The sequence below is a fragment of the Mesoplodon mirus genome, assembly GCF_964341445.2.
Source record: "Mesoplodon mirus genome assembly, chromosome: 2".
NCBI classification, from domain to species: domain Eukaryota; kingdom Metazoa; phylum Chordata; class Mammalia; order Artiodactyla; family Ziphiidae; genus Mesoplodon; species Mesoplodon mirus.
The window spans coordinates 145,569,147-145,594,837 of NC_138977.1; the positions used below are offsets into that span (position 1 = coordinate 145,569,147).

Consider the following 25,691-nt stretch of genomic DNA (forward strand, 5'->3'; position numbering starts at 1 on the left):
ACTGTTCCACTTTCTGTGTGATAGGCCTAGTTAAGCTTCAACTATCCTACTAGAACCTTGCTCAGGATACCAGCTATTCTATTTTAAGAATATATTTCATTTACAAGCATTTCCCCATAAGAATTCTCTCTATATTGCTAAATACACCACACTTATTTTCTTTAATATTGGTACTTTGAATTTAACACAGTCCCTTTATAGTGAGTCTCAAAGCTGATATTAAGTTTCTTTTTTAAAAAATACTGTATCAGTCTTTTTGAATCCTGGTCTCATCTTTGTATACCACTACAACAATGCTAGTACAATAGATGAAGACAAAAGAGAAAAAAATTGACCAATAGGCTGAATACAGAGGAATATAGACAAATAAAGCTTCAGTAAAAAGAAAACAGTAGAGAAGAAACAAAGATGTCTCAGTAAAAGACTCCTGGGGATATATTATTCTTCATGTCAATATGAGATTTATACAGACACTGCTGCCGCTTTTTCTATTTTAGTTCTGTTAGATCCCTTAAACTGGGATTCATATTAACAGAGAAAACAAAAGAACTTTTTAAATCATTGTGTGTGTTTCCCTCCTTGGTAGTTTATGAAATAGTAGCTATTGTTTATTGAGTGCCCTTTATAAGAATATTAAGAGCTAACATATGTTGAATGCTTTCTACGCACCAGACACTGTTTTATACCCATTGCACATACTGGTTTGTTTAATCTTCACAAATCGTGAGGTACACCTATTATTTTCTCCATTACATAGCAGAGGGTACTGAGACACAGAGAGGCTGAATCATTTGCCTAATGTCTCCCAACAAGCAAGAGGCAGCCTGGGATTCAGCTGCAGGCGTTTTGGCCCAAGTCCACACGCTTACACACTACAAAATGTTATCTCTGTATACTTGGTGTTTATGTGCATTATCTCACGTAATCGTAGGTGAATTTCATTTTAAAAATGGTTACCTTATGCTTCCCCTAAATCAACTCATTGCTTTAATTTATTTATTTTTTAATTTAAATATTTGCAGGAACATTTTTCTGCATTATTGTTCCTAAAATTTGAGAAATTTCTCATCATTATTCTTTTTTTCCTTAATTTACCTGGTGTAGATTAGCACAGCTGTAATAATATATGATGGCTTGAAGTGGGTGTCTGAGGAATTTAGTCTAACACATAATGGGTATTCACTCAGTGGAACTAGCAAAGTGTTAGACTTCCCCCTACCATTTGAGTTATAAGCAAATAGGCTGGTAGAAATAAAAATGACACCTTTCTCCCTCCCCTTGTACCTGTTCACAAGTGTCTATCATTTGGGGCTACCAAACTCTAAGAAGTTTTTTCAACATTTCTTTCTTTGATTTGGAAGGTATAAAGTAACTTTTAAGTTATTCCTGAGACAGGTATAGCTTATCACCTCTGATGGGCAATTCCTTTCATATGTGACCTTTGTCTTCTTGTGATCAAGTGAGGTAATTAATGTAGCCTTGTGATTAGAGAATAGCTCTGGAGTCTGACTGTTGGGTCTTGAGTCTTAGCCCCATCACTTTAGACAAGTTTCTTAACTTTTCTTTACTGTATTTTCTCATCTGTAAAGTAGAATGATAATAGTACCTTCTTCATACACTAGTCATTTTGTGATGACTAAAAAAGTTAAAATTCGTTAAGTCTTTAGAATGGCACCTAGCATATAGTAAGTCCTCGTGATTATCACTGTATTAGTGGATCTATGATTTTAAATTAAGGCAGTAAAGCTCTGCAAATATTTTTTTACAATTAACTCAGAAGTTCACATCTTCTCTCCTTGAAGTTAGTGACGAGAATGTTCATACCCACATTTAGAAACCATTACAGTAGTTCTTTAGGAGATGTTTCCAAAATGACAATGAGACATAGTTTAAAGCAAACAGAACAAAACAAAAAACTACTGGAAAAACCATAAGGTATAAAAATGTCCTCTCTGGGAACTTTTCAACAGAAATACCTATTGAGAAACCTTCCATTGAGGACATTGCAGCAGGAAGGGTTTGCTGCCTCATCCATATCCAGGATGAATGCTAGCTCAGCCAGGAGACACTTCATGGAACCCTAAGATTCCAGTGACGACTACTTTTTTAGACATATTTTGAAACACTGAAAACTGTGATTCTCTCAGCATTATTCTGTGTAGACTTATTCCTGTTGAAATGTCTCAAGTTATTATTGGTTTAGTAGCAAACCAAGCTGGGTGCTGATTCACTATGATAAGAAAGTTCCCTGAATTACTTTTAGTGGGAAAGGCATGAAGCCAAGGAGAGTACTTCCTTTTATGTAGAGCCTTTGATTTTGCTTTATTTTCTTTTAATGACATTCCTCACTACCCCGCAGCCCATGAATATCACCTTTTCACCCTGATAAAAGTGAAAGAATTTTGAGAACTCATACAAAATCCCTGTCAAATCCATCATTTCTACTTATAAAACAGATGCTTATTTTTCAGAGACTGGTTTTCACTTCCAACATATTATCATAACATCTGATTTTATGAGCAATCTTATGATAGTAGGGTCCTTTCTAATGTCTCTCAAGTGGTCAAAGCCATCCATTAAGCATATGTAGAGTAGGCTCTTGGTGGATAGTTTGCTGAACACATAATTAACAGGTCTCAGGGAGTGGGATTCTGGGGTCTAATGAGGCTGTGGAAATCTTGTGGTACTGAAGGGAGAGCCTGGGCTTGGATGTCAGATAAGTATGTAAGTCCAACCCTAGCCCACTACTTTATAAGCTTAGTGATTGCCGGACAAGTTGGTTAGCCTCTCTGGGCTTCAGATACCTCGTCTACGAAATGGAAATAATGATAATACCTTCACGTTCAGGGTAATTCTGAGGAGTAAATGAGATCACAGTGTAATTGGTTAAGGCTGTAGGTCCAGACCGAATCCAGGGTCCACTACTTAACGCTGTGTGATCTTGGGCAAGATATTCAGCCTCTTTGTACCCCAGAATCCCATCTATAATCTACACACTGAGGATTATGATGGTACCTATCTCATAAGGACTACTGATTAAAAAAGATAATCTATGGTGGTTGCCAGAGGGGTGGAGGTGTAGGTGGGCAAAATGGGTGAAGGTGGTTAAAGGTACAAACTTGAGGTTATCAGATAAATAAGTTCTGGGGATGTAATGTACAGCATGGTGACTATAGTTAATACTGTATTGTATATTTGAAAGTTGCTAAGAGAGTAGATCTTAAAAGTTCTTATCACAAGAAAAAGAAATTTGTAACTACATGTGGTGTTAATTAGACCTATTGTGATGATCAATTTGCAGTATATACTAGTATCAAATCATTATTGTACACCTGAAACTAATATGATGTTATATGTCAATTATATATCCATTTAAAAAAAAAAAGGAGAGAGAATCTATGAAGATCTTTGGCACAATTCAGGGCCCAGAGTTTGTGCTCAGTTAATGTTAGTTATTGTTATAATTTATGTAAAGTATTAACATCGTTCCTGGCTTTTAGTAGAAACTTAATACATCAACACCCCCACCCTACCTTCTGTCTTTTCCTTAGACCTCATGAGCTTGTTTAAATGGCTGCCACAGCTTCCATCCCCACCCATGTCATCCTAACTGAGACCGTAATCTTGACTCAGGGCCTTTGGGTGGTCTTGAAAACAGATCATTCCACTAAATAAAGATACCAAAGGGTCTCCCTGACTTCTAAAATGTCTCCTGAAGAACAAAAAAAAAAACACTTTTGCTTTTTGATATTTACTTGCAAGAAGAAAAATTTTCTCAGTTTGTACCTAAAATGTGCATTTCTTTTCAACTTAGAGCTAATTGCAAGTCTATGTTTGTTTGTTTGTTTTCCATGAACAACCATTAATAATTATCAAGGAGCTCAAGAAGTAGGGGCTGTGAAAGCAGGATTCCTCCATGGTATATTGGAATGTTATTATTTTAAATATTATTATTATTATCAGGTAGAGGAAGAAGCGTAGGCTGGAAAGTAGGTCCTTGTGATTATTTTTATTAGGACCCTGAATGTATATCTTACCAGTCATAACACACACATAATTTAGATAAACGTGTCAAGAATGAGGTATAAACAGAGGTACACGTGAGGAACTTTACATTTAGAACCAAAAAATGAAAATTTAAGAAATTCTGTGTATCAATAACAAACAATTACTTAAACTATAGGACCCTGTAGAAGTCTAACTTTTTTTTTGTACTTGAGAAATACTTTATTGGCTGGCATAGCTCTGATAAAATCAGGAATCTGACAGGATTTGATATTTTTAAATTAAATTTCTCTTTACTCAATTGCTTCTGAGTAGTAAGGGCTATGATTTCCAAGTGCCAAATGATAATTTAGTGTACAAATATACATATCATAGAAACATTAAATTTTTTTTTTTTAATTTAAGAAACTGGCTGTACCTGATAACATCAAGGAAAGAATAGTCTGATTTGGGGGCTTCTGGTTTTTATTGGTCTGATGCTCCACAGGATGGCCTGTAATTTTTTTCCTTTTTTAAAACTCAGACTGGCCTCTTTTAGCAATTTTGCCTGGTGTTTGGGTCCTGTGGGAATTTACTAGCTTGCTTTATGGCCTTTGGCCAATCCTGGTGGGAAGTCTAGAGAAGAATTCATTTCTGCTTTTTCCCAGAATACTTGTTGACAAACTCAGCAGCACTGAAGTGTTACATGAGTCTTTGTGTCCCCCAGAGTCCAGTGATAAGGGGACATGAGACCAACAAGGGTCAGTGCTTCTGGGAATATAATGTTGGCTCTTAGAATTTACATATTTTTCTCATGAACTTTTAACAATTTTTAAAACAAACTCAACAACTGTGATTTTAGGAGGGAATGAGAACACAGCCCACTGCTTCCCTCTGGAAGCATTTTAAGCATTTAGCTTTTCAGAAAACAATCACTTCTTTTTGATGACCATGACTTCAAATACCCTTCCTGCCAGGCCAGTGATGACTCATAAAATAGCAATGGATTTCAGGAATTCACTCTTTGAATTTGGGTGCTTGCAGGTTCTTGAATTTGTAACTGGATGAAATGATACACAGCAAGGGACTTCTGTTTGAAAGATTAAATCCAAACTCAGACACTAACAGCCATGTGTCTTCTTGTGCTCTCAAGAAACGTCTGTGAAAGTGCTGCATTCAGAGTGTTTGATATGCCTGTCAGCAGCAAACAGCCTTCACAGTTTTTTAAGCTAGTAACTGTAAACAAAACAATGGTCCCACATAACTTAGTTCACTCCCTTTAAATGCAGATCATTTGTTCTTGACATCTCAGATGCGACTCTAGTGGCCAGAATTCAACTGTGTGATAATACTCAGTTGCCCTATGAAACCCACTTTTTGAAAGGGGTCAGCACTATCTAGAAGAGTTAAAGAATCCTGGCTTACTCTCAAGAACTACTGTAACTCAGTCAGTTTTCCTGTAGTTAAAATGAGTTGCTTCTTGTGAAGATTAAATGAAGTACATGTAATCATTAACAATCGTGCTAGATATATCTTGAAGTACAAAATTTTACATGTTCCAGAATGACAGCCCCAATGTGTGTTATAAAACATATTCCTAAAAATGTATGCTTTATACTATCAATGAATAGTCAAAATGCAGAAACTGTGATTTTCCTCTCTCAAAGCAGAATGTGTTTATTATTGAAATATTAGAAATAAGACTGTAACTGTTCTAAGATCAAAGTGGCAGTGCTCAGATTCTCAATCTTACCAGTTCTGTGATTCAATCTGCCCTCCTATAAGACTGAGAGCAATATGTGTACTTACATTTACATAGCACCTTTCTTCCTAGTGTATCTAGTGTTGTTCACATTCACTATGGCACAACATTCCAGGAAGAGAGGTTTGAGACATCACTAAGGGGACACTGGTGGAAAGAAATTTTCATAAGGTCCTGCCGTAAGTGAGTGACTGTGATTACATTTTATTTTACATTCCAATGCCTGTTAACCATGCAGTGGATTCCTTAGGATAATGTATATAAGGCACCTATCATAACACAAGCACTCAGTAAATGATCATTGCTATGGTGTTGACGATGACAACTTGACTTCATGGGTGGGGTGCTGTACCTAGAAATTAAGCTAACAAAGGACAAAGATAAAGACAAGATCCTAAACTAAACAAAAACTGCCTCCCCATACCCTCAAACTAGCCAAGCAACCAATCCAAATATCTGCCACCACAACAAAGCCAACACCCCGAATTCAAAGGGTGACCAGTGGGAGGGAAGCTGAGGTCGTGAGTCCTAAGTCTCCTACCTGCTGCACTGACATCATTTCCAGAACTCCAACCTGAAAGGTGGTACACCCAGCTTATTCTGCTTGCAAGTTCCCATGGGGCTCCCCGGCTGGGGAGAAGAAGCAAATAAATCCCTCCTTCTCCAGGGAGCTGGCTCAGTCCTTCTCCCTCCCAGCCCCCATCTCTCAGGGTGAGGTTAGACTCTGCTGTGGATACAATTTTGGAGGATTCCCATGCCTTTTCCATAATTCGGGACTGCATGGTTCCAGATGAGATCTGTGCTACCAGCTCCCAGTCGAAGCTGTGGATGCTTTGAGTGCATGCCTGACATGCTTCTTAGAAGCTTTTTGGGAACCCCATGACATCTCAGTCATGTTAGTTGTGTCTTTAGTCATCAACTCCAAACAGTGGCTCTGATAAGATGGCCACCTGTCCAACAGGAAATGGACCGCAAACACTTCTCATTCCTATATACCACAAACCACTGGACAACTGTAAATACTTGTGGGTCATTACCATTCTAGGCTACTTTTGAACCAGTGATCTCAAATTGACTACTTTGTGTTCCATTTTCTTCCCTCTAATTCATGCCGTTCTTTAAATGCTATGTTAAGAATGCAAAGTTACAAAAATGATCTCCTTTCCTGCTTCACCTTAAGATGCCTTTTTTGGTTGTTCTATTAGAAAAGAATGCAAAATGCACAGCATTCAACAGACTTCCTTTGCAAAGAACAAGTAATACAAACAATAGCCTTATATAATGGATAGATTGCTTTTTCCTTTATCCTGTATGAATCTTCCTAATTGATTTCCCAAAAAGGCAAATAAGAGACCAAGCTACATCCTGTGGTTCTAACCTCTACATAAATTGCCACCAAAAGCAATGGAAGATTTTCCAGAGAAAAAGCAGAAGAATAAGCCCCATTGTTCTGTAGCTGACAATTCTCCTCTGTGTTATGTCATACAAATACCTACGGCTTGCAGTTTTACAATGTACAGAGAAATGGAAATGTTCACAGAAAAGAAATTCAGATGTTTGGGAAGCAATATACGAGAAATATCAGAGAAATTACTTAGGTCAGAACAGCTCATACAGGGAAGTATTTTTTTTTAATACATTGAACAGATTAAAGAAGAAAGTAATATTTTAATAGGGTAGTGAAAATATAGCAGATTGACAGTGACAGCAGAAAAAGAACAGGAATACAGATATTTTCAGAGGATTAAAATGGTACCATGTACCCTCACACCAGGCAAGCTTTTATGAGAGGTCTCTAGACATATCTCTTGTATCGAGTAGATGGTTTTCCTTGGAGCTGTCAAAACTGCTTTGTGGGGCTTCCCTGGTGGCGCAGTGGCTGAGAGTCCGCCTGCCGATGCAGGGGACACGGGTTCGTGCCCCAGTCCGGGAAGATCCCACATGCCACAGAGTGGGTGGGCCTGTGAGCCATGGCCACTGAGCCTGCGTGTCCGGAGCCTGTGCTCCGCAACGGGAGAGGCCACAACAGTGAGAGACCCACGTACTGCAAAAAAAAAAAAATTAAAAAAAAATGCTTTGTGGTTCTCTACATTAATTCATGTTGAATATTTTCCATGGTTGGTCAGAGTTGGACTTAAAATAGATATGAGAAAGGTCTTCAGGTTTACTGTCAGTAATATTATTAACTTCAGAGCCAGCTGGATGATGGCATGGTGTATGACCAATCCAAATTTAAAGGTAACCTTGTCTGAATCCTCCTGGTCCATCAAATATAAATAATAAAGTGAAGGTGCAAGAATAGAATTGCAAGGAACAGTGGGAGAAGCAGTCATCAGAAAGCAAAACAAACACAAGAAAAAAAAATCTGTGACGTCACTCAGAAATGATGCTAATAATTGTGAGTTCTCACCCTATGGCCTCCACACACATGGGATTATTCGTGCTTCACAATCAGCCCCTGGAATCAGTAACCCTTCATGCCCCAATCATGTGATTTCCCAAAGGAAAACAATAGCCATATGTACCTTTATCTGCAGCCTGCTCACCTTTTTATATGTTACTCCATTTTACTGTACTCTACCACTTGCCTCAGCGAGGAAAACAAACTTATGCCTTCATGGGCAACTGGAGACGTACTCAATTTCTTAGGTAACTGGGGAGAGAGGATGGGAATCAATCTCTAAGGATAATTATCCTTCTTACCCATCCAGTTTACTTTAAAGAAGTCTTCTGAAATGAGCTAATACATGTAAAACATCTGGCAAGGAGCCTAGTACGTAATAAGTACTCTGTAATTATTAATCCCCTCTTTCTTACGTACCTTACTAAACTATGTACATTCCAACAGTTCCCAAGGTACCTTCTCTGCAACATCAAACAGGTGGCTGAGGTTGACAGACCAGAGCTGATTCCTGTCCTCGATAAATTTTTTATCCTTTAATACTAGTAGTAGAGATAAAGCACTACTTAAAAAGGAAATGTCAGTCAATACATGTTATGTTTTCACTACATTTGAACCTTTTCACTGTAGGAACACAGCTGTTATGTTACATAAAGACTGTGTCCTAATGTTGATAACACTGCTCACTGTTTTTTTGTGGCTAAAGCATAAACCCTAAGGATCTGCTTACTTAATATAATGGCCCATGTCTATTTAGGGGTGCTCCCAGTCTTTTTAAGTGTGCAAAGAAGGTAAATATATTTTAAGTCAATCTGAGTTAGATTTTTGACTCATTAAAAATATTCTCCTTGGACCCAGATTGGGAGGTGACATCTGAAATTAAATTAAGTTGAGGACTTGCTAGGCATTCTCAGGGACTCAAGTAACACTGCAAACAATTCGTTTCAAGCAAAGTGGACACTCAGCTTCAGCTACAAGATTACTCTTCCGCAACAGATGGTTTCCACACCTGAACTGTGACACCACTTCTCTTTGCTGAGAACTTCGGCCTTGGTGCCACAAAGTAAGATGTCGAGGCTGATTCTTGCTTTGGAGAGGTGGGAATGGCCACGGGCACTGGGGAGGCGCTTACTGGTGAGGTGGCCTCGGCAAAGAACGCAGGCTGAGAGCTATAGGCTGGCACTGAGTACACAGACGAGGCCTGCATATTAGTGGGCGAGCCAGCATTCACTGGCCGAGGAGGAATAGCTTGCTTCATGGCTGGCGGTGAACTGACCTTGACTGATGACTTTGCAGGGAGGCCATCCTTTGCGTCTGGAGGTTGGAAAGTAAACAAGGATGCATTTAGCTGATAAGGTTGGTGCTTCATGACATCCAAAGCATTAAGGGGTTTCTTGCCCTTTTTCTTGCTTGTTTTGGAGGCCTGTGGGGCTGATGGCTGGGACTTGACAGCAGCCAGTGGGTAGGAGGGGGAGTGGATAGGATTGTAGGCCACAGGGGGAGGTGCTCGGACATTGGAGGAGTACTTCCAGCCAGCCGGGAGAGATGGTGTGGGAGACTGAGCACGGGCAGCATGGGCCTGCACGGTGTCTGAATCTACCACATACTTTTTCATCCTCGACTGCCTTTTAGCAAAGAGCTGGGCTCCTTTCCCACTCATTCCTGGAAGCTCATTGGATGGTCCCATTGCTCCAGTATGAGCAGTGTTTACCGTTGGTGTGGGAGCTGCTGGTTTGGGAGTGTAGTTCAGACTGGCTACCGATGCTTGTGGTCCTTTGAAGGGACCAGCCAGGCTCAGAGCACTAGCAGGCCGGGCAGGAGGGTAAGAAGGCTGCGCTATTTTGATGGAGGAAACAACGGTGCCATGTGATGGGTTGGATGTGGGGAAGGCAGGAGGTTGGGCTGGAGCCACTCCTGGCGACCAGACTGGAGAAACTGGAGTTACTGGTTGGGAGGATGAGGACTTGACAGAAGGCTTTGGAGCGACAGGAGGTGGGGTCTTTTGTTTTGCAGTGGGGCTTTGCATGAAATTACAAGCCTCTGCTCCTAAACTGAGGTAGTCTTCTTCTGGTCCGGAATCTCCTCCTGCCCCAGTGCCCTTTTTGCCTTCCGAATTTTGAAGAAGGGACAGGAGTTCAGGATTTGGGCTTACTTTGGGCTCTTTAAAAGTGAACATGGGTTTTGTCGTGCTTCTCCTTTTGGCCTCCTGCAATATTCCTGTTCTTTTTGCTGGCACCGCGATCCTTTCATCCCGGGAAGCTATTCGTTCAGATGAATCATAAAAGGCTGGCTGGGACCATGGGCCAGTCTGGGGCCACGGAGGGGGCTGTGCTGGGCCAGCTGTTGGACTTGACACTGCTCTGGAGAAGGTTTCAGGTGGGGGTGTGACTGCAGAATAAGGTGGAGGCGCAGGAAAGTCAGCGATGGGACTGGTCATGTTTCGCGTTGGAGAGAAGGGGGTTGCTGGCTGGTTCATGGACCCCGGGAAGGGTTTGGCCGTTCTATTCATAGGGATCATCCTCTGAACCTCTGCTGTCTCAGACACCCCAGTGAAGCCATTCTGTTGGGGCACATGGCCAAGGCCATGGCTCACCTCGATGTAGCTTTTGCTCACAGAGCTCTGCACTCTCACCGATTCTTCTTCCTTCCTTTGGTAAGATGTCATGGTTCTCAGGCCATCCATCTGGGCAGCATCTGGTTCTCTGCTTGGCATTCCACTCACCCTCTCCTCCTCTTTTTGGGCTGTGATCTGATCCATTCTCTCCCTCCTCTTAGCAAACATGAGGGCCCCCTTGCCTGTGGTGTCTGGCAACATCTCCATCTTGTCCTCTCTGTTCAGTTTCTTTTCAATGTCCACTAGTCCAGAATCCCAGTCAAAGTTCACAACTTGTGTGTTGTCGTCAGTGTCAGACAACAACTCTTCCTCCACCTCGGATTCGCTTGCACCCAGAAATGCTACTTCACATGTATCCTCTTTGTCGCCTTCTTCCTCCTCCTCCTCTGCCTCTCGATCAAGTTCACCAGTCCCGTAACTGACTAGGGTGTATTTCCTGGCCCTCCGACGACGCTTCTTAAACATCAACACCCCCTTGGAGTTGGGGTTGGGGGCATCTGTCAGAAGGAGGGCAATGCTTTTGCATTTAGATTTTGCTTCTTTCACCTGCTTTTCTGATAGGCTTTCACTCCTCCTGAGCCCTAGGGAAAATATAAAAATTATATTGAGTTGGCGAGTTCAAGGAAGACTCCATGGCAACACAGAAATCAACTCTCCTGGGGGAAAATGAATGCAGAAAAAGCATGTTTACAGTTGGGTACTGAATTTTGAAGCAATCCAACTCATTTCTCTTTCTTATTTCTTTTAAAATGTATACTTCTGTAATGATACATGATGATATAATACAGATATAATTTGTATATATATAACATGCCATTTCATTTTTTCCTGTAAATACATTTTTATATATGTTGGTTAGAATATATGTTTCATAATTTGTTTCTGTATGGCTCCTTACACTTTAACAATAAACACTGGAAAATAAATGTCAGTTAATCGGGTGTAATTAAAATTACAAAGGAAAGAATTTAAGGACATAATATTTTCTGAAAACAAGTGAGGACATACCTTGCATTTCCATATTTAAAAAATAAAATGTTGATATAAAACATTTCCAAGCATTTTTAAAAAGTGGGAGGGGGAAACAAGAAAATACTGTTTACTTAAATGTTTCAATGTAATAAGTTTAAATATTTAAGTTTTCTGTTTCTTTTTTTTTTTTACTTTGCCATTCTCGCAAAGTCTTTGCATTCACAGCTACTAAATTAATATAAAATCAAAAAACTGAATGAATAATAATAGAATGTACCGAATCAATAATTAATAATAATTCAGAATACAAGATTATTGTGAATACATTTAAGAAATTTTAGCTACAAAGTTGTCTAGATAAATTTGTTTGTAAATGTATTACCATCTTGGAAATATAATACTACTTTAGTTGCAGCAAGAATAAGTGTAAATCTTGGGGAAATTTTTAAATTATATTACTAGTGACCCTTATAACTGTGGGTAAAAACTGATGCAGAAATTGTCATGTAAAATGAGAACTTGACAGTTTTAAAATAACAAAAATTTATATTTCAATTTTTAATTTTATTATTATTGTTATAAAAAATAAATTGGTGGCAAATTAATTTATAGTACCAGCTAATTATAATCATGTGTTCCATGATAAATGAGCATGGTTCACAAATAATTTTTGAATTCCTAAAAATAGTTAAATGGAAATTTCAGAAAATCTTTTTGAATATTTTTTTGATTGGAAATCAGCTCTATTTTTCACTGGAAAAAATCAGACTTGATGGTTACCTTTTCAAAAATAAAATAGAATCAGAATAGTTTTATAACAAAATTACAGATATTCACTGGTAATCAAATTTTATTTAGAGAATATAGTAAAAAGTGTGGTCATTCCTAAATGTTATTCCTTTTTTGACTAGTGTTATACAACTTACTATTAAATTGACAGTCACAGTTGCACAGTTGTTGCTAACTTCACTGCCAACATGTAAAATATGTGTGAGTGCTGCTTTAATGCACTTGTTTAATATGCTATAAATGTGAAGATGCATACAGATGCTTAAAGTATAAGGAATGATTAACATCACTTGCCAATTCAACTACAAATGGTTATGCTAAAAATATGCTTTAAAAGGAATAACAATAGTTAGGAGACTTAATATACTTTGAACAACCAAGATCATTACTGTTGTGTATCATTCGTACATTCAAGTGCCTTTGACAGTCAGTTTTTACCTCCTCAAATGAAATTCCAAATTTGTTTCTAAAAAGCACATGAAAGAAAATAACAAAAATTATAAAACCTAACTGCCATTCTTATCTGCGTTCTCCAATCTGTAATTGCTCCCCTGGGTAAAACAAAACACTGTAAAAAGCCTTGACTTTAAAATATATTTTGTGTTGGGGGACATTTAAATGCCTCCACATGGCCCTGGGGGTTGACTTTTGTGTCTAGAAGGTAGATGAAACGCTTTGCAGTCTAGTGAAGACTTACAAAACGGAGAGGATCATGTAACTGCTCAGTATTCCACATGTCCTTGTCCGTCAAACTCACTTCTGCAAGCATCATCATGCTGCACAATGATTTTTTTTTCAAAACTAGGATCTGCTTTTAATATCAGTGGTGGAGGCTGTATTTTAAAGACACCTCTCAGCAGCAGACTCAACAGTTTTTGACAGTTAAACTCAGCGTCCACATGACTTCAAATACTCTCAGATGGTATTTTAACATGAAATATCACAATACTCTGAGACAAGTCAAAAAGGCACATTAACAGTATTATTTTCTTTAACAGTTCCTGTGTCTTTGGGAATAAAAGAAAATGCATTAAAAACATTTAAGTCTACTACAAAGTTCAAACTTATTACTTCCAGTTCAGAAATTGGTATTTTCCACAATTTCATGTTTGTTATGATGTGCATTAATTAAAAAAAAAAAAAAAGGAAATCCACACAGGCAAAGCAGGAGCAAAATACCCTATCTCCCAAGCCCCTTCCAATAGCCCAGCAGTGGCCCCCCAGGCAGGACTTACGTGCGTGGCGTGCTCTGTGCTTGTGAGGTCTGCTGTGATCCCTTTCTGAGCGTGGATCTTCTCCCTGCTCTGTGCCTTCTGATGAGACTGCAAAGGATACCAGAGAAGGAGGTGCTTCTGACTGCCCTCCTTCCACTGGAGAATCCACACACCCCTTTCCTGCCTGAAGCCTGCTCCCTTCCGTCTTCTGCCTATCAGAGCAGTCGAAGATCACTTCCACTCGGGGCAGCCCGGTGTCTTCTGCTTCACTTCCCTGGATCACTCTCAACTCTTGGCCACTGGAGATCTGGATTATCCTGCTGGACCTCAGAGAAGCCTCCCCTTTCTCATTAGTGGGGACAGAATTTATGTGGACGATCCCGTCACGCTGTAAATTAGGATCTTGGTCAGGAGGCTTAGATTTTTCAGTTCCCAGGAGAGCCACTACAGGGGCACTAGTGCGCTTGTGTCTCTCTTGTGAAAGGGACAGTTGTAGCTCAACCACAGTGCCTGGCCGCCCAGCTTCTGCCTTCTCCCTTACGATAACCTCCTCTGGTAAGCGTCCACTTTTAGAGTCAGACGTGTGTGGAGCCAGACCTGTTTCTTCTTTTATGCTCCCAGAAAAACCAGCACCACTTGCTTGGTCCTCAGCTAGGGGAGCTCCACTCTTGACCTGGGCGATGTAGAACTCCCTGTACTGGCTCTTTGTGGCTGGTCGAATCTGTAGGGTGGTACTTTCCATGTGCCCTTCATGGATGAGATGCTCGTGATTTTTGTTTTCAGTTTCAGAGTTCAAAGTCTCACTTATTCCACTGGATGGTCTGCACACAGAAAAATCAGTCCAGACAGTTAAATCAGAGTGTGTTACACCTGCCAAAGAACTTCCTGACACTTTTATGATGTCTAATGCAGGATACAGTAAAAATATTTCCTCTTAAATGTCAACTGCAACATTATTTGAAAACAGAAATTGGCAACATGTTTATATTATTATTTAAAGATCTTCCAAATAAACTTGTCTTTTAAAGCAAAGCAAAAATGCTCACAAAAGGTTATGAAACAGAAATCCATCCTAAATTCAGCTTTTGTTTTTTCAAAACACAAATTATAGCTACATGGATGCCCGTCATCTATAATTATTGGGGTGTTTTCAAATAACCATGCTTGTTATAATATGACAAAGCATTTTAATGTCTTATTGACTAAGTTTAGGTCTGGACATTATAAAGTCTCATAAACATATTCAGCAGCTTCAGAGCAATATTAATATACAGATAACTCAAGTAATCCTTTTAGAGGCTGTGCTTTCTTGAAAGGAATGAAATAGAAGCTGTTTTTTTAAGCTCCAATGAGCATGTGTTTTGTAATAAGTGGACCCCAGCCCAGTACTCTTGTGTAAAGAGAAATCCTTTCCATGCTGCAATGAATCATTGAGTCATGGAGTATTTATAATCTGAGATGTCTCCCCTTCTCTACTTGAACTTGCTCTCTTGGAGCATTTTCCTTATAGGATCTCTGAAGTCAAACCTTAATCTCTCAGCTAAGGAGCCCACAGCTGTTCACCACAGTCCTTTGATTTTAACCTTTACCATTCCCAGATTGTTTTGCAAATTTGGGTTTGCAAGAAGCAGTGTCAGTTAAGGGTTAAACTTGCTAAAACTCTAATTTAAACTCTAGCTGCTTTTAGAAGAGAAGCATCATTCACAGGACAGCTGTAGGAGATGCCTTCTTTTCTTACATTTGTAAGTTTTTTAAAGAAGCAGCAGTGCCTATCTTGGCCCCTTTCTTCTTCCCACAAAATGTACCTTAACTAATGCATCAATTGAAGGGAGTGAGCCCCTACTTCTATTCTACTCAAGGGAATTTACCTTAGAATTTATGTTGTAGTAAAATTTAAGACTAATATTCAAAATAATTACTCCTAACTTTGCTTTTGACTGCATTTAGCAAAACAAAAATAAACAAAACACAAACTAACAGTCAAATGAAATGCAGCTTTCTCTATGCAAGTAATCTGTGAAGCTTCCTGGTAATACCAAAAAAACCATTATAATATAGTATTTTTAAAACATGTTGAAAGCAAATTAGATCTTCCTTTTATAGGAAATGATGAATACACTGTATGCAACTGAATTTGAGGGTATCAAAAGGCCAGAGAGTTTTAATTTAGGAAGGCCTTGAGATGGAAGTAGATTAAATCACTTTGAATTATGTTAGCAATCAGTTATGAATCTAAGAAGAGAATAGTTTGAGTTTGTTCCAGCCTTACACACTGTAATACAGGCAAATGGGTCAGATAAATGTTAACATTTATTGGTAGCCAAGGTAAAATGGATAGATATACATGAATAAAAATCATAAAAGAACTAGAGGTTAAAGCTTTATACCTTAAAATGCTCATTTCCATTCAGTGCACATAGGTACTCAATTCCACAATTTATGTGTCATAATTATATGAGTATATATATATAATCATTTAAATGAAATTTACCGTAATAGAGACAATGTTAAAGGAGGATTTTTTTAAGGTAGTCTGACCCAGCTATCTCTGGGCAATAGTCCGGGAAAAGTAAATCACTTGTCCTCTAGGGATAGACAACAGTTACATGAGTGAGAGAAATATTTAATTCCAGGAAACAATGTTCAGTTACCCAGATTGGTAGTGTAGTGGTGGTGGTGGTGGTGGTGATGATGATGATGATGATCACCTTTGGGCTGATTTTAATTTGAGATTCCATTTTGAATCTCGTCAATTATTTATTTATTTTGTAAAAGTAAAAATACTTAAGAGAAAATAATAATAATCATGATTCCAGTTCTTAAAAGTAGCAGAGAACGAGTCTATTTATTTCTGAAAGTAAATAGGTACCTAAGACTCAACTTTAAACCATCAAGGACTTTCGCAATGGTAGTCAATCATAATCAAAACAAAAACTAGTAGGGGATGTCTCAGACTACAAGTGTGTTCTGAAGAGACTGGCCTCATTAAATCAGTAAAGACACTAAAAGGGAATAAGTTAGAAAAGGTTTTTCTCCCATTTTGGATGTGATTGAACTTCAAATACCTCAGAGATTTATGCATAATAATGGCCAACCCTGTGACTACACTTGGCAACATTCCTGTTAGATCCCTTTTAAAAGCAAATGGCAGCTTTATAAATAAGTAGGATCCCACGGGCTTAAACACTGGGCTGAAGGATAAATATTCAGATGGGAGATTCTGAGACAAATGCTAGATTTCTTTTATTTTCACAAAATTTTGGCCAAAGTGAGTTCACGTTTGTATAGAAATGGAATCATATTGAATGATTATCAGAGGGGTAATGCTGCACATAGTCTTTCTACAGAGTTAAGGCAAAACCTAGAAGGTTTTGAAATTCTGTGCAAAAAGTCTTTCTCTTGTCTTTCTGAGGCTGCTTTCTAGGAAGCCAGAGGGTTCTTTTGTGGATTCATTATAATGCCATTGTCAGGGCCTCATTTGCAAAGTTAATGTGGACTATACTGCCATTTGCACATGGTAAAAATGTTGATGCTATAGTTTTTTGTGATTACCCTCATTGTTTTCTTTTGTTTTTATGTTTAAAGTTTGCTTCTGCATTTTTAAGCAATTAGGTGAGGAAGGTGGTATTTGGAGAGATCAAACTGACAAGTGATTTGCATTGATAGTCCAAAAACTAACCATCAGCTTTTGCCCATATCCAAATACTGGTTTTTCTGGCAAACAGAAATTGGGCTGCTTTTAAGGGTTTCTTGGTTCTTTTCCTTCTCCTAGGCATCCTCTTTCTATTCAAATAAATATTATACAATATAACATTGTGGCATTTAAACATTTTAAATTAATGTAGGAATCTAGGAATTATAATTTAGTGATCCTGACCCACCAAAAAATCTAGACCTAGAAGTATTATGTTCAATATACTGAGCTTCCTAAGGAAGTAGTCTACAATACCTAACCAAGATTTTCAACAGAGTTCTTGAAACAAAATTTTCAAGTTAATTCTCAATTAACCAGAAAATTCAGTTGATTAGAATTGCCATTTTTCAAACACTATGATTTTTCTGTTTAACTATACTGACCTACAGAGCACCCTCATTTCCCCATAAATAACAATTTATATGGTAGTAGGAGCTATAAGCTTTCCCATGTAGCTTCGGGAGAAAATATACATTCCAACGAATCTTCTTACCTTTTGACGAGCATTTGGAGAGAGTCTGTTATGCTCTCCATGAGTTTGACGACTTCTGGGTGGGTGAGGTCTGCACAAGGGCTGCCATTGATAGAAACCACTTCATCCCCCTCACAGAGCCCAGACCCGGAGGCTTTGCTCTGGCTTCGGATCTGAGTGGAGTGAAAAAGGAGGCAACAGTTAGAATTATATAACATAAAAAACGTGACACTATCTCTGAGAAATTTCTACTTGGGAGAGGTAAATAGATCTTCAGACTGTAAAAGCAGCCCTGATTTTCAATCTACCTGTTAACCTATAAGACCATCTTAAACACTTTTCACCCGTTACGCACAATTTATTATACACCATAATGTCAACATTTAATTTCATAGCATTCTAAGTAAACAGAAAAAAAGGAAATCAAATCTATGGTGAAGGAACTAGAAAAACAAAAGTAAAGAATAGTGAAGAATGGAGGAAGACAGATGTTTAAACTGATTATACGTTAAAAATAATTATTTCACACTGTGAAGTTTGATCCAATCAGAAAGTGGCTTCTCCCATTAAAATAAAATTTAAAAGCCCTTCTCATTGCCAGGGTGGATGGAACACCAAATGTAAGAAGGACATGTAGGGCAGGACAATCAATTTAAGGAGATAGCTGTACAGCTCAATGAACTGACGAAAGCCATCCCAGTAAAATGGGGAAATTAGGCAGCAGGATATTAAGAATTACGTCAAAGGGAGAAATCCTTCATTGAAATCAACTATTCAGGGCTTGATAATAAGCAAACTTTAGCAAAAAAGAAAGAGAAAAAGGGATTATTTTGCAAAAAAAAAAAAAAATAGAAACAGCCCTGCTATAAGGATTGCATCATATTCCAGCACAGATTCAGTGGGACAAGAAATGACTAAAAACCTAGAAGAGAACCTTCAGATCCTGGAAGAAGAGAAATTCAGAGTAGAATAGCAACAGAGAGCTCCCACCAGTCCTTAGTGAAGAATAACATTCAGTTATTCCTGGAGGTTTACATTCTGTATAATTATGATTATGGTAAAATGCTGTGCTGGTTATTCTCTGTCTGCCCTTCCAGGCCCATTCTCTACCCTCCCTGGCGCCTCTTTATGGCAGTGGGAGGATTGGCCTGTAGAGACTGCAGTGACCAAGTTCCCTTGCCTGCCAACTCCTGGTTGGATTTGGTCAACGGGAAGCCCCAGTAAGAGGTCAAGGAGCAAGGGAAATGAGAGGTCAGGGAGGTGTTCTCCCTGCAAGACCTGCTGGGCCACGATTTGGCAATGGCTTTGCTCCTTGATCTAGACAGTTAGAGCTCTTGTCCGTCTGTCCCTCTACCATGCCTTAACTCTTGTTATATTCCAATAACACACACCATCTCTTTGCATCTTCAGGCCTAAGGGTAATTATAGCTTCCTGCTCTTGATCTCTGGGTGCTTCATTATCATTTGTTGGTCCACTTGAGCCTGCCTTTAGTCCCTGCATTACATTGTCTTTAATTACTCCTTTGAACAGGTCACCTATTTCCTGCTGGGACCCTAAATGATACTAATGTGTTTAGATTTCATTTTATAATGTGAATTTAATAGTTCTCAATGAACAATGTATCATGATCATACAATCTCAAATTTAAGAATACTTTAAGATAATCTTATATACATTTTCTACCAAGGGGATCCCTGTTTGACTATTAAAATTAAGATTCTGAGTCCAAAGAGGCCAAAACCAGGTAAGCAGTGCTTCTTGAAGAATGTTTTCATAGCCAGGCTCATTTCTGATTTGACATAAAATGTATTTCAATTTACCTCTAACAGATGCCCACAAATTCTTGCTAAGGTCTTAAATGATAATTAATATGCTGACTGAAACAGGTTTAAAGTTTATATCTCCAAGTGCATTTATATTTTAAATGATACTCTTGGAAGCAGAAGCATATCTTTAAGTGCCAAAGCAATGATGCTATTGAAATTTGAAGTGATTCAGTTAGTTTTGTTCTGGGAGGGTCTATCCTTTTATTGTTATAAATTATAAGAAGGCCTTACCCTTTTTCTGAAAAATCAATCTCATTCCTTTTGTTTTGAAAGAACACACTAATTTATTGCAAAAATTAAATGAACTCAATATTTCCAAGGCTATAAGGAAGCAACAAAAGCAATGAGAAAGAGAATTTCACCCAGTTTTGAAAAATATTTGTTTATTGACTGCCAAATATATTTGTTTTGTTGTCTTGCATGAAATTATTAAAATAAAGAATCATGAGAGAGTTGTTAATAAGTCAAGAATAAAACAATGCTCAACAATGAACATTTAAGTTAGGAATAGAGTTATTCACATTTCATTTAAATTTATTTAATTTTTTTAAATAAAATAAGATTAGGTGGATAATAAAGCATATTTCTGAAGCATAAAACCATTCATCCAGTGGAGTCAGATGTACTAGAGTACAAACAGAAAATTCATCCTTTTGAGAACCAAAGGGCTTTTATGTTGATAAAACAGATGCGTCATTATACCCTGTACCCCGGCCCCCACCAGGCTCAATCTTGAAGCTGGGGTTCCGTTTATCAGCAATAAATTGTGTGAGTTTTGAGCAGCTTCATGGGTTTGCAGAGCAAGATTAAAAATTGGTCCTTGGAAAAAAAACAAATCCACAACTTAATAGAACTGTCTATCATCCAAACACGTGTTGCTTGATGGGAAAAGTGCAGTTCATCATTATGCTTGTCAAGTGGAGCTTTTAGTGGTATCCAAATAATCAAAAGCACTATGGTAGGAGCCATTAGCATTCCTTCAGAGCATACATTCTGAGGTCAACATTTGGAATCAACTGCTGTGATTGTGTTTAGCTGACCTTTTACATTTGTCTGAACAGCAGGAAATATTTTTTCCCTCAAGAACCATGTTAAATATGGTGATACTTTCCTTGCTGCAAAGACTTTTCTAAAGGACTACTCTTTCTCCATTTTTAATAGGACTAAACTAAACAAAGGTTGTATGCCAGAGTCAATTATGCCCAAACATATCCCTTGCAATCACCAACTTCACCAATATGGTTCTGTTCATAGGTGTATTATGAAGAATAAACATTTATTAGGGTACAAAAGATCTTTACCTTATATTGTGTATAATTATGTATTTTTATAATTTGTATAATTGTGCATTATTATGTATCTGAGTAAAAATTCTATTCCCTGAAAACATTCATACTTGTTAAAATGAAATACATTGTCAGTAAAAAGAGTAAGTTTGCATATAAAAATCATTACTATTTATAATGCTGAATCTCTATCAGTGAAATTATCAACCAGTCTTCTCCTCAGGCCATTAGTCCTAGATTCATAAAATATGTGTCCTAGTGGAAAAGAACACCAACTCTGATGAAAGAAGACGTAGGATTAAATTGTGTGGCTCCAATGCTTGCTAACTCTCTGAACTTAGATGAGTTACATTACATCCTTAAGCTCTAGTTTTCTAAAGTGTAAAATAGAACTAATAAATTTGATCTCTCTAGATGGTTAATAAGCATTAGAAATAATATGTGTTAAGTTCCATGATGAACATACAGCTCATAGAAGTGCTCAAGAAGGGACTAATGAATAAAAATGCATTGACTTCCTACATACACACACACACAAACAAAAAGAACATGCCAAGTAAAAAGAAAAACTGTAAAATGTTAGTACTTTGTCTATAAGATGTTTGAAAATATCTGGATTTATTTTCAGTTTTTATCCATATACTTGGCATTATCTAATCATAATCTAAGATAAACAATGTTTTATGTGTCTTTTCCTCAGTAAGTACACATTTCATAACTGAAATATGGAAGAGAAGACAAGCCTATTTATTGTTTCCCAGCAGAAGTAATAATACAAATATTTAAATATTAGTGGCTTGTTTTTATTGAGCACTTACTATACTAAGCCCTTTACATCCTTAAACCATTTATCTCTATAAAACATTACTGAGAAGTATAAATGTACTTCTGCTTGTATGTGTTCAGACGTGCTGTCATAACTCTCATTTTTATGGATCGGAAAACAGAGACTCAGAAAAGTTAGGTACTTTGCCTAAAATCACACAGCTAGGACCAGAACTTGAACACAGGGATTTTGACTCCAGGGCTTGTGTTTTTAACCATTACACATACTGCCTACCTAGTCGATAGTCTAAATTCTCTACCATGAGCCCTACAGTGAAGAGAGAGAGGAGTGCAATAACAATTGACCTACAGTGAGTAAAGTCAGAGAGGAAATGGGAGAGACTAGGAAGAAGTGACAAAAACTTGCCTGGTCAGTCCATAAACCAATGTTGGGAAGGACAGGTTTTGTTTATTTTGTTTTCCTTCTTCTTCTTCCTCTTTTATTATTTTAAGAGTTATATATATGTAATATTCTTTAAAGATTTTTCTATCTTTAATTTTTAATTGTCAATTTTATGACCCAATATGTTACAAATTCAAAATTGAATAAAACTGTGTTTTGCAAACTGTGATTTGAAACAACGAACCTATGTGAGCATGTAATATAACTCCCTTTCTTTGAAAACATTCCCTTAGAGACCTCATTCCACACCTAATACATTAGTCAGATGAGTGAGTTTCTACCCATAAATCCTGTATTCCCTTTCAGTGTCTCTCAATTTAATCAGAGCACAAAACTAAGAGAGATATTGGTAATGTAGATATTTACCAAATACTGTGTTTTATTGTTTACAGCCCCTTGATCCATGTCAGGAAAGATTTATTTTACTGCAACCAAGTGAAAATGTAAAGTTAAAGCTTCTTTAGGAAATTTAACGACATTATTTCATTTCATAAACTAAATCTGAGAAGAATGTCAGCTATGCTCATTTACTTTTATGATAAATAATTCCCTGGTAAAATGAAAAAAGCTCCATTTCTATTAACTTATTATTGCTTCATGTCCACGTCTGCCAGAACTGACTAGAAAGCAAATACCAGGTTTGAGTTCTCACAGAACCTTGTACTTAAGTTACTTTGTATTGTGTATGTGACATATCAAGTGTGTCAGATTCCTGTTAGCGAAACTAAATCTTGTCTCATGGGCTGCATTTTCACATACAGTTCACTGACAAGTCCTCTTGGAAGATGTCAGAGTAAGTGGTAGAACCAAGACAGTCTCCTCTTTAAATTCCACTACTATATGTATTAAAATACATGAAAGAGAAAGAGAATATAGCATAAATTAACCTATCCTATGCAGGGCTATTCTTAATCCATAAAATAAAGTCTTGGGACCTGGAGATAACTAAGACAGGATGAAAGACATGATCTCAGACAAGTAAAAACATTTTGATGGAAGTTGGAAAATAGTCTATGATCTAGTAGCTCTTTCTGAAGCCCTAGCCCTTCCTTAGTTTTCCACTTCAGGCCTTTGGCAAAACTTCCCTCATACTTCTAAGACAAAATTTAATAAGCATTCCCTCACCCCAACTGGCTCTTAAACCAAAGACTTAGATAAGTCTGTGTTTATCAGCTGTCCAGTGAAATGGTCAGAATGGTCACTGGAAGGTACAGCAAGAGCAATGATGATGGCTAAAGTTTTAGAAATAAGTAAATAATCCTACTTTTAATGGGCTTGCTTTCCAATTTCTGAACTCCAACCTCAGCCCTTGAAGGGGGGTTTCCTAATAACAAAACTGAGTTTACAAGTTGTTGGGAATTCACGTTCACAGTGGTACAATATTTTTGGAAATCAATAGCAAATAGCAATATAACAGTTTCAGAATGACAAGGCAAAAGAAAACAAGGACCAGAACACAATGGAATAAAAATAATAATAACCCAAGAAAAATCTTAATAGTAGGAAGCAAAAAGCATCTTGGAATTCAGTGCAGAAATTCAACAGTAAAATGGAAAGAAAAGACTTGAGGACATATCTAGACTATGGGAAAAATAAACAAGAAATATAACTAGTAACTGAGTAAATAAAAAGTCAGAGAAAACTGTGGCAAAGAGTTGAATGGATTGCTCGACTTTTGTCCCAAGCCCCCTTGAATGTGCCTTGTGTGCAACAGAAGCTGAGAAGATAAAATAACATTTCCCAGACTTTCCTTCAGCTAGGGTTCTGGGTGTGATTTAATTTCAACAAGCAGATGTACCTGCAAGAAACTTGCACTTGAAATTGAATTAAATGGAGAGAGGCATTAGACTGTGAGGCATCCGTCTTGCTGGTGCAGATCTGGGAGATGATTTTCCTCTGGCTACAGCAGTTCTACTGGCAGTTTCTTAATCCCAGATCACAGCTAAAGTGTGTAATCCTAGACCTAGCACTGGGCCAGCCCAATAGCTTCCTGATTGTGGCAAATGTTGCCAATCCCTTGGGTAGCCAGTTCTACAGTGTTGTTTGAAGTCATTTCTGGAGGCCCTGCCTAAAGCCTGCCTTTCCAGATCTTTCAACAATTCTGTAGGTACTTCTTACATTCCTTTTCTCCCTAAATTAACTAGAGAGTTTTCTATTTCCTGCAAATGAACCCTGAGCTGATACAGAAAGATAGAATCAAAGGCAAACATAGAAGGTAAAAAAGGACAAGAGGTAAAACAGCAACTATTTCTAAGATACAGAAAAGAAAAAAAGATGGACACAGATGCTGATATTTCAAGACAGACAGGAGAGACAATGCAGGAAAATGCAGGAACTAACACCAGATAAATTGTATGAGGTCACCATCTGCTAAGAATACAGGAGGAAAGGCAGAAGAGGATTAAAACTTGAGGACAATGAAGTTCAGAAAAACCACTGTAGAGTATGTACTAGGAAGTTAATATGAGAGAAATAAAAGCTTTGTGAAGAACTTAGAGGGAATAAAGTAAAATGATTATTAATATGCACTGTTGTCCAGACAAATGTTCTAAAAGGAGAGTAGATAATTCCTAAAATGAAGTGAGGCTTTTCTCCATTAAAGCATTGATAAGTATATGAAGAATTGAATAAGAAATTCAATTATACAAATTGTCTAAAAATAGTGAAAATAAGTCTTAAAATGTATATTCAAGTTGGGTCATGGATGCGAATACAAGTAGACACTAGGATTTTTCAGTTATTCTATACTCAATTCCTCAATTCAAACTCAATAACCTGTTTCTCATATTGAGTTTTGAAGATTATGAACTTTTCTGCTCTGGTCAGTAATATAGGTCCAGATACTGGGCAAAAAGTTTTCCTTTTGGATGATTGTCTTTATCCTTAGGGACCAAGTCACCATAAAAGTAAAAAACATTCCTGGTAGCAACTTTGGAAAGATTCCCGAAGTAAATAACTCTCTTTAACAGGAATGAGGGACCTAATCCATGGGGCTGCATACTTAAGAATCTGCATACCAATGTGATTCCACAGGCAGAAACGATGCCGCAATATAACTGCTATGAGCTGTTAGAAAGCAGCCACCATGATGCTAGAAAACCAACAAGTACAAATATGGAATGGTATTCTCTGTTCTTCTTTTCTCCCTAAGAATGTAAACATCCCAGCTCTTTCAGAAAAACACTGATGGACCAGAGCCTTAGGTAGGACATGTCCATCTGCTCTTTTGTTGGATTAAATTGTGAAAGATTGCACAGAGGCTTTGAACTATAGGCAGATTCTTTTTATAAATATTTATACAGAATATTTTTTTAAAACTTTTAAAGACCTCATTGAAAAAGCACATGTAAAACCTAAAAGATTAGATAAATAAGTAGTCAGTATAATCAGGATGACTCAGAAAAGAGAGCAGAACTAGAACTCGCTATTTGAGTTTCTCAAGTCTCTG

General features: G+C 37.7%; 1 protein-coding gene and 1 long non-coding RNA gene across 4 annotated transcripts in view; one reads left to right on the plus strand and one right to left on the minus strand.

Moving 5' to 3' along the window:
* The window catches only part of LOC309791534, a 196,675-nt gene that overhangs the window by 138,807 nt on the left and 32,177 nt on the right, over positions 1-25,691 (plus strand). The window lies entirely within an intron of this gene.
* Positions 1-25,691, minus strand: part of SYNPO2 (synaptopodin 2) — a 173,548-nt gene that overhangs the window by 21,429 nt on the left and 126,428 nt on the right. For 2 of the 3 annotated variants that reach the window (XM_082645817.1, XM_082645816.1), the window contains exons 2-4: positions 17,924-18,075; positions 13,758-14,557; positions 9,157-11,342 (exon numbers count right to left, since the gene is read on the minus strand). In XM_082645817.1, coding sequence (XP_082501943.1) covers positions 9,157-11,342; positions 13,758-14,557; positions 17,924-18,075 — 3,138 coding nt within the window. The remainder of the gene's footprint in view (positions 1-9,156; positions 11,343-13,757; positions 14,558-17,923; positions 18,076-25,691) is intronic. The other variant, XM_082645818.1, reaches the window with a different exon arrangement.